The sequence below is a fragment of the Leucopleurus acutus genome, assembly GCF_964270905.1.
Source record: "Leucopleurus acutus genome assembly, chromosome: 6".
Lineage (NCBI taxonomy): Eukaryota > Metazoa > Chordata > Mammalia > Artiodactyla > Delphinidae > Leucopleurus > Leucopleurus acutus.
Genome location: NC_139149.1, coordinates 103,880,341 through 103,890,234, shown reverse-complemented (window position 1 = coordinate 103,890,234; position 9,894 = coordinate 103,880,341). Strand labels below are relative to the sequence as shown.

The 9,894-nt window shown below is 45.5% G+C and overlaps 1 protein-coding gene across 1 annotated transcript; it reads right to left on the bottom strand.

Annotated features, from left to right (window-relative positions):
* Positions 1-8,851: 8,851 nt before the first annotated feature.
* On the bottom strand, positions 8,852-9,379 carry KCNE4 (potassium voltage-gated channel subfamily E regulatory subunit 4; the record flags this gene model as incomplete). The annotated part of the gene is made up of 1 exon (XM_082840612.1): positions 8,852-9,379. The coding sequence occupies exon 1, from the start codon at positions 9,362-9,364 to the stop codon at positions 8,852-8,854; it is 513 nt and encodes a 170-aa protein (XP_082696738.1). The 5' UTR covers positions 9,365-9,379.
* Between the last annotated feature and the right edge of the window lie 515 nt (positions 9,380-9,894).

Here is a 9,894-nt window from a genome sequence, read left to right as displayed (position 1 = left end):
CTCAGCTCCTGGGCATTCTGCCATTCTGATTTCACTTCTTGGACCGCTCCTGCTCTTTCTGCCCCTCTTCCTCCAACCCCAAAGAAGTAGCTGGTTCCCGAATGACTGCCCTTTGCCCTCTTCTCCATCCCCACTGATCCTTGGCTATTTCAGCCATGTTCAGGGTTTCGAGTCCATGTATTCATGTGCATGGCTCCCAACGCTGTCTCGAGGTCCAACATCTCTCAAAAGTTCTCATACTTATTTTCCAAATACTTTCTGGATATCATGTCAACACCAACTCAAAACGTACAACATGATAGAGCCTTTCCAGGATTTACTGCCCATTTTTATTGTTTGCGCCTCCACTGTCTCAATTACGCAGACTCAAAACATTAGAGTCATCTTTCATTCCCACCCTCTTCTTCATCTCTAACATTGAAGGAGCTGTGAAATCTCATCAATTTCAACTCCTCCTTATTTCTAGCTTCTATGTCTCCATTTCACCTGCCATTGCCCCAGTCCAGGCACCTCTCACCTGTCGCCAGGAATCCTGTTTTCTTTACCTCCCTCCTCTGTCTTCTTTGATTTATCTTACAGAATGGGGAAGATTCTAAATACCAGGATGACAGAGATTGGATTTTTTTTACACAGCCAGTGCCTAGCACGTGCAATCCTAAATATTAAACTACTTTTTATGTAAGCACAGCTCTGCTCATGTTATCTTTTCCTCTTTTAACATTTCTCTGGTCCTCAGTACTTTCCTGATTAAAGAAATACTTTGGGGGTAAATAATGACCATGTTGATGGAAAGAGGTTACAGAGAGGGCCTGGAATATAAGGTAAAGGATAGACACATCGGTAGAAATGTAAGTTGGGGGACAGGTTTACGAGGAAAGGTAGTGAGTTTGAGTTTCGACGACAGGAATTTGAAGTGCTCATGGGACATCAGGTGAATAGAGCCACAGGCATTGGTGCCCACGAGAGACATCTAGGCTAGAACTGAATGATTGAGACTTGGAGAGAGAGAGAGACAGTAGAGCAGGTTGTCCGTGGCATCAACTCTGTAACCAGATTGCTGGGCTCAAATCCCAGTTCTACTGCTCACTCTGTGAACCTTCTCAATGTTCTCAATCTCTCTATGCCTCACTTTTCTCATTTTTAGAATGGGCTTAAAAATCCCTATATCTTAAATTTTCATGAGAATTAAATATCATGAGAACAATGACCGGCACTTGGTAAGCACTAGACAGGTGGTTGTTCTAATGATTTACATATTAGTTGAAGATTTGAGAGTGAATGAAATCCCCCAAGGAGAAAACATGATACAAAGAAAAGAACATGATAAGAGAGACTCCTGAGGAATTCCAGCGCAAACTAGGTACTAACTACAAAATAATAACGTATGATTCTGGCTCTCACAAGGTGTATAACCCTGTGGGAAAGAGTATAAATTCTGCTGTAACTGAGGCATGAGGATAGTGTGATGGGAATATAAAAAGAAGAAGATTTTGAAAAAGAAACAGAACCTCTCTATCCAAGCACCATGTCCCGTTCTTTGAGAGAAGTTCTAAGTGAAAAAGGAAGATCGAGATGAGCGAGAAATCATTCCTTCCGTATCAGGGCTAAGAATATAAAAATAATCATCAGTGAGGTGTCTATTGGTTTCTGCATCATGTGCAGCCCCAATCCGGAGCTGAACTTTCAGGGTTTACCTGCAAGGATCATTGCCAGGAACCCAGGCACATCAGTCCTGGGAGCACTATGCACTGGGGGCCTGCCAGTGACCCGCTCTGGCGCTGGAGCTAAGCCAAAACATGCAAAAATTGAAACCGAAAGCCGAACTCCAGTAAGCTGTGTGCAGGACAATTACATTCAACCCCGTTTGACTATTTCCCTCCACCTATTTACAGCTTCTTCCCTTTCATGAAAGTTTCCATTAATGTCACATTGCACTGCTTTGGGGGAATGTGTTTACTTCTGCCTGCTCAGATCCATCTTTCCACAAAGGGCAGTAAGTGCCAGGAAAAAAGAAGCTACTTCTCGGCAGGGGTTGTGGGACCAGTAAATAGAGGCAGTGCCGGTGACTCAGTGCTGCTCAGAGAAGAGCAAGTTGAGGAGCTCAAGGGAGAAGACCCTCTAGGTATTTTGTTCTCACTAAGCCATGGCAAAGGCCTCCATGGCCATCCCCACCATGGGGATTAGAACCAACCATTAGGAGACCTGGGTTGTAACCCCACTTCTGCTCCTGTCTCCCCCTGTGACTTTGAACATGTCACTTAACTACTATGAGTCTTAATTTCCCCATCATTAAACATAGGGGATGGGTTAGATAATCTAGAAGTCAACTTCCAGCATTCTGTCTCTTTAATATGATCATACTCTGTATTAATCTGATGGGTAAGGTTATGCTGAAACTGCAAGGAGCCCCAAAGTCTCAGTATTTACCAAAACTTAGATTATTGCTGCTTCTTGTAAGCCAGCTGTAAGTTTGGGCAACTCCCCAGAGCAATTGACTTCTATGCAGTAACTCACTCTTCCAGGCTGACACAGGCTTTACCTATTATTCGTACCATCTGGAACATATGGTCTCATTGATAACATGCAGGTAAAGAGGGCATCTAGAGAATCACATATGGGCTTTTCCCTGACTCAACTCACACGTGACGTACATCACTTCCACTCAGTTTACGTCAAGCAGAATGAGTTACATCCCTGCTCGACCCCTGGTGGTAGGGGAGGAGGAGCAAGAGAAGGGGCTGAGAAGTGGAAATTTCTGCGTTCTCAGAAAGGGAGAAGAACTGGATATTGATGAATGCTAGTGATGTCTACACACAGCCTCCTATCCAAGACAAAGAGATTAGTGTCCCTATAAGAAGATTTTGTATTTTTCCAGCTGCTTCCTAAGCAGTTCTGACAATGTTTTTTTGTTTGTTTGTTTTTTGTTTTTTGCGGTACGCGGGGCTCCGGACGCGCAGGCCCAGCGGCCATGGCTAACGGGCCCAGCCGCTCAGCGGCATGTGGGATTCTCCCGGACTGGGGCACGAACTCGCGTCCCCTGCATCGGCAGGCAGATTCCCAACCACTGCGCCACCAGGGAAGCCCCCTGACAATGTTTTGAAGTCAGGAGGGAAGATATTACTATCTCCATTTTACTAGTCAGGAAACATGAAATGTGCCCAGAAGGTTGAGCAACATATGTAATGTCACAGAGTCACCTAATGCCTGGGACGGATTAGATTCTGAGTCTCTCTGCTTCCTAGTGATTTAAAGAACACCAGACTGTATATCAAAAGACCTTCATTGGAACCCTGATCATTCATTACATTGACCTACAACTTCCTTGAGCCTAAAATTTCATACATACATTAAGAGTATTAGAGACCTAGCTCAGAGTTTCCTTGGGACGATTAAATAAGATCATCAAGGGGAAAGCACCCATCACAGAGCAAAGCAAATATTAGGTAAACAGTATATTTTGTCCATTTAATAACACCACTGTGCCCTCAACCTGTTCAAAGATACAAGCTGTGTATTCTGACATCCAGAAGACCCTGCACACAGAAATTCTCAACTAATGTTATAAATTAACCAGAATCAGAGGTATTTTTATTGGAACTTGTCTACATGGAAACTATGACCTCTTGGGGGACTGGGCAGGTGTTACATTTTCCCCAGCATCTAGTGAAGTACCTAGAAGAAGGTATAAGCTTAAAGCACAGGATTGTAACAACCGGGTGAAGTGTATGCTTGGCACGCAGTAAGAGCTTATCATGCATTGTGGTTACTCGGTTTTTCCTTCCTTTTGTGTAATGGAAGGAAGTGAGAGGGGATAACAGGGAGGGAGGTTGGGAAAAGAGATGTTATGGACTGAATATCTGCGTCCCCCCAACATTCATATGTTGAATCTAATCCCCAGTGTAATGGAATTTGGAGATAGGGCCTTTGAAGGTCATTAGGTCATGAAGGTGGAGCCCTCATGAATGAGATTAGTGCTCTTCCAAGAAGAGGCCAGAGAGCTAGCTTGCTCTCCTTCGGCCACATGAGGACACAATAAGAAGTCAGCCACCTGCAGACCAGAAGAGGGTCCTCACCAGAGCACATCCATGCTAGCACTTCCAGAACTGTGAGAAATAAATTTCTGCTGTCTCTCCACCAACCAGAATATGGTACTTTGTTACAGCAGCCAGAATTGACTAAGATGAGAGAGAACTTGTCATTCACCATCTCGGAACAGGGGGTGAAAAATCATTAAGGACAGAAAAATGTATAGCTACTTATGTGAAGGATTCTTTGATCATGTTTCTTAGCAAAAAAAAAAAAAAAAAAAAAAAAATCAACGTAAGAAAATAAATTCCTAGAGTTGGGAGAACAAAAATCTTGCCCCATATTGAATGGAGCACAGGAAGTGCAAGGAGAATGATGGGTGATGGGGCTGTGCAGGGTGGTGTGTGCGTGTGTGTGTCTGTGTGTCTGTTCTCCCTGCGTCCCCTCCTCCATGCCATGAATGGAGGCTGCTGCGGGCTCAAAGCTTGCTGTCTGAGTCAAGGACCAAATCCCAACTTCATAAAGTTGCCGTAATGATTCAGTGCCATGTGGCCTTCACGTGGGCTCCTTCAAACAAGTGACCTTGGCTGGCTATCTCCATGGTAACAGCTCACATCCCAAACTGTTCCTTCCTATGTGGGAGAAAACATTTCAGAAATGGGGAAAGGCAGAACTGAACAGTGGTTTTTCTCTCTTATGACCCTTCTCCTCTGGCAAATTGTGTCATTTCCCTGAACATCACTGTCTCCTGAGGAAACCGTGCACAGAAGAGGAGGTTTCAGCCACTTTATTTGCAGATGTACGCCCAGGATACATTTTTAAAAGGGGAAGCCTGGAGCTGCTTTTCCGTTAGTTCCTTTTAAGTTTCATGCTGTGTTCAGTATTGCTCAGGATGCTTCACCATGCTTTTCATTAGCAGCTCCCCGAAGAGGAAGGCCTGCATGTCCTCATGTTGAAAGACAGAGCCTGCATGTCAGAGAGGATGAGTACCTTCCCCAGAGCTACAGAGCAACATGGCAGCCTCTACTGAACCTCCACTTCCGCCCTGCCTTCCTGTGGTCCAACCCCTGCCTGAGCCACCATCCTGGTTAGTCAGCTGACATGGGTCCCTCCAGCCCTAGACTCCACCTCCTGTCCCATGACCCATGATACTCCCTGTGATTCCCTCCAACAGGGTGCCTGGATTCTGGGTGAAATGATTAAGCAAATGTATGCTCTCAAACTAGAGAATTCATTGCATTGTAAGCTCAATGTTCTGTCTGTTCCACTATGTCTAGGATCAGAGCAGCGTTTTATAGGATGATAAATGACCCTTCTTCAGCTGAGCCTTGAAAGTGCGTGCCTGACCACAAAACCCTCCAGTTGCAGCTCTCAAATGTACCATGGGGTCTACTTCCCAACCAGAATCACAGGCCAAGAGCACTCACTCCTTGGCCCAGCTTCAGCCTTTCCTGGTATTTTTGATCCCATGATTCTGCCCATGAAAGAAATCTTTTTCTCTGCAGCATCCCTGCCTGACTTTGACGTACAAAGGTGTAATTAGAACAGCATGGAGCGAGCAGGACGATCCATTTACCTCATCCCTAACATTTAAGTGCTTTAAAATATGGTTCTAATATCCTAGGTGCATGGGGCCAAATTCCCTTCTCAGTTTCTCACATGCATGAGTAAATCCACATAGACTAAACCCCTTGGGCCTTAGGTTCTGCTTAGAAGTTTTTTTGTTTTTTTTTTTTTGTTTTTTTTTTTTTTTAAGAAAACAAATATTCCGTTAAAACGACATAGTGTACTCTGCATATTTTTAGGACAATTAGAGTTTAGAATTCCCTCTTCCTCCGCCCCTGGTAAAAAGTTTCTTCCTTAACTATTTCCTCCCCAAGAATGACATTAAGCTGGGGTAAATTGAAGAGCTTCCTTGTCTTTTAAAATAATCTTCTCATCTTACACTGTCAAAGTACCAACTGGTGGATTGAGATGCTCGATATGGGAAGCATCCAGGCTCCCCTGTACCTTTGCCAGATAAGTCCTTTAGGGAGACAGTTATTTGTGAACCTAAGGGAAACATTTACTTCAAACAGGAAAACCAAACACACAGGAAGTGGAGAAACATAAACGTCAGGCCACTGTCTACCATCTGCTTAATTCAAAATGGGTCACTGGTTTGGGTAATTTTTCTTTAGCGTTTCCAACTGTGCAAATAAAATCTTAAAGGAGACAGACTGGCTGTGCTCAGAGCTATAGCAAGACCAGGGGGAGGAACCTAGACAGTCTTCACGTGGAGGTGACGGTGAGAGGAGAGAGGGCCAGCCCTAACTCATGGCCTGTGTGCTTAGGTACGTTCGTAAGCTTGTGTGTACACAAAAATCTCCCTCCCCATTATGTATATGTGTATACGAATGAATATACAACATCTACATACAGCAGTTCCCTGCCCATTAGTCTGTGCCGCTGTGGCCACGTGTGGATAATATTTGTCCAGGCAACATGTAAATCAAAGGTTTTCTTGCAACCAAATTTGGAAGAACATCTTCACAACAGTTGTCATGTCACTGCATGTTCACCCCATGGCCACCAAATTTAAAAACAGAAGTGGATGTAAGACCTATGTACAGCTTGTTTTTTATTCATTGCAAAGCATATCAAAGGAAGGAAGAACCTAGCCCTGCTTACTTTACGATTTAGGCAGAAATAAGATACGCCTTCATGGGAGTCTGACTTGGAAGATGATCCAGATTCAGAGACGGCTTGGAGAAATGCATCTGGGATGTCTTCGAAATTAGGAGCTATAGTGACGGATCAAAGAAAGCTCATAACTTCCTAGGGAAAATGTGTTTATTTAAATTAAAAAATACTGTGAAAATTACAAACTGTTAAATACAGAAGACAATTTTGTACAACTTAATAGAATAAGAAGGAAGTATATACATCACTTTTTAATAGGCGCAGATAGACTTGCACCAAACTTCAGGATTAAGCAATGGAAAATGTGACAAAGCACATGTCCATCGCAGTAAAGTTTCAGAATTCAAGTGATTCCAGGCAAGGGGCCAAACTTAACTTGGCTTCTTTCACCTTAAACAGCCCCCTTTGGAGTAAATCCACACTCTGAATTTTAAAGTGAACGGAGGACCTTTTTTCCCCCAAACATAAATTTCCTCTAGCACTGTGTTAAGGCGAACTGATAAACCAGCTCCTACACTGTTAACCCTTCCATGGGAACAGTAGTTATTGCTGTCTCCAATCCAGGGAGAGCGTATTAAAAAAAAAAAAAAAAGTTTTTGTTTTTACTAGAATTAAATTTGACCTTTTGGTGTGTTTCTCTTCTGCCTTGTCTTCAAGGGCCTAAAGAGTCTGCTGCAAAGCGACTGACCACAGGAATACAGGGAAACATTACCAAGCATTCCTGAGCATTTTCTCTTAGATGTCTCATTCCCTTAACTGGAGCGTTAATAGTCCACTCCCCAGACAGCCTGCAGAGTAAAATGTGGTATCTGCCTCTTTGATTCACTGCTGGGAAAGTGACAGCAGGGATTGGTTAGTGATTCACCCTGGATTTCCCAGCTACATGTGTTCTCCGTCTCCAACTGCCCCTTTAAGCAGATCCTTTTTCAGACTAACTGGCCAAGGGGGAAATATTTTGTCCAAACTTCCTCACACCAGGCCATGTAGGATTTATCACAGAGTCTTAAAATCTAAAGACATCCTCCCAGCCCTCTGGGGATCTAGATCATCAGGAATCTCAGGAAGGCAGTAAGCCTCTGGATGACATGCCCAGGACCACACAGCAAATCAGATTCGGGGCTCGGTATTAAGAAACAGAGAGCTTGGACCCCAGCTCTGCACAGTCTCACCGGAGTATGCCCTTCTAAGTCTCAGCTATGTGAAGAAATGCTATGCTGTGGAGGCCCACATTATATCCTCTCCCAGCTCAGAAAACTGGGCTGGGGAAAAAAAAAAGCAGCAGCGGAGCTGACGGTTTGGGTTTGTTCAACCTCACCATCACCCCTTCTGGAAAGATTGGGAAGCTTCCCTGCATGGCCGTTCGGAGTGCAGGTTAGATTCTGGGGAAGCCCTTCCAAGCAAAAAAGATGTCATGTCAGCATGTGATGCCGGATAGTCCCAGATCAGAGTTCAAAGCCACAGGTTAGACAAAGGGTCAAAATAGCAGATTCGTTTTATACTCCCAGCCAACGTTAACAGGTTTAAAAATTGCCTATTTTTTCCTTACAGAATGCAAATGGACCAGATTCAGATCTCCAGCTCCCTCCCATCAAAAGTCCTCCATCAAATATCCCCCCTCTAACCCAAAAGACCTCTAAAAGAAGTTCTGTACCCCCAGGGGGAACTAAAGCCACAGGTTCGCATTAGAGGTACTTACAGCCAATCAGATGTAGAAGAACAAAGCTCTAGGCAAATTGTCAAATGGAAACTAGTCCCTCAGGATGCCCTAGGCATTTGGCAGCCCTGGGAGTGGGCAGATGTTGCAGGTGTTACCCAGGGCATCCGTGAGGAGACAACCGCAAGCACATCGACCTGCCGAATTCTGCACAGGAACCCCGACCCCCAGATCCCAAGGAAAGGTACACACTGCACATCTTCAGGGCTGTTTCAGCGGCACGTCCACACCACAGGCGCGTCGTGGACTGCGGGCTGCTGCTGGTTCCGCCTGAGACTTGTCCCCCACCCCCCACCCCTATTCAGGGGCTTGCCGAGGGTCTCCTGAAAGCGGCAGTTGCCCTGCAAAGGTGAAACCAGACGCAAAAAGTGCCCTTCCTCGCTCTAAGGGTGCTGGCTGATGGGGCCTCCTCCAGAGGTCCTGGGGGTGCTAGGAGTTCTGGTGGATGTTCTCCGAGGAGCCTTCGCTGCTTTCGTTGAGGGGCGTCTCCGAAGTCTCCTCCAGCTCGTCGTCCGCCGCCTCCTCCTGGATGGTGAGGTGCACGTCGGGCGAGGAGGACTCGGAACTCACGCTGTCTCCTTCCACGGAGCAGAGGGTGCAGGACAGGGCGGGCGCCACGCTCTCCTGCAGCACGTTCAGCACCATGGGCACCTGCACCGACCTCAGGCCGGACGTGGTGGGCAGCGGCTTCATGGCCTCCCCCCAGAGCCTCTCTTCGTCTTTATACAGCAGCAGGAGGCTGGATTTCTTCTCCCGCCTCTTGGATTTCACGTAGCCCAGCATGATTCCAATCAAGAAAATGCCGTAGAAGGACATGACCACCAGAACGTAGAAGTATTCGTTGCCGTTGCCGCTGCCGCTGCCCGGCACATGGGACTCGAGGGGGCCGCTGGGGGCTGCGGTGCTAGCATGCGTGCTGTTCAGAGGCTCCATCTTCAGCATTGAAGCTCTGCTCACACAGCCAGTGTCTGGGGAGAAACGTGCAGGTTAGAACTCTCCCACGGGGCGGCCACAGTGCAGGGAGGAAGGAGGGCGAGCACGAGATTTGTGGAACTGCAATATCAAAAAAGCGTAAAGCTGCGTGGAGAAATAGCTGCAAGAGGCCCCACCAAACAGTTAACAGGGGTCAGCTGTGAGGAGCTGGGGTGCATGGGGACATGGGGAGGTGGGAGGGAATGAGAGGAAGACTTTTATTTTTCGTGTATACATGTCCATCACATTTTTATTTCATAAAGGGAGCATGTAAAAAGCTTCACTTTTATCATTTTAAAAGAAAAAAAATCAGTGTAAGACAAGGGTGCATAGAGAAAAGAAATAACATCTTAATCACGGGGAAACTTTTTGAACTGATTGAGCAGAAAAAAAAGTTTGCATTTTGCTTTCAAACATAAAACTATTTTTAATTCAGGACAAAATTTCCTTAGGAAAAAAAGAAAGGAAAAGAAAACTGCATCTACAAATTGCTAGAAATA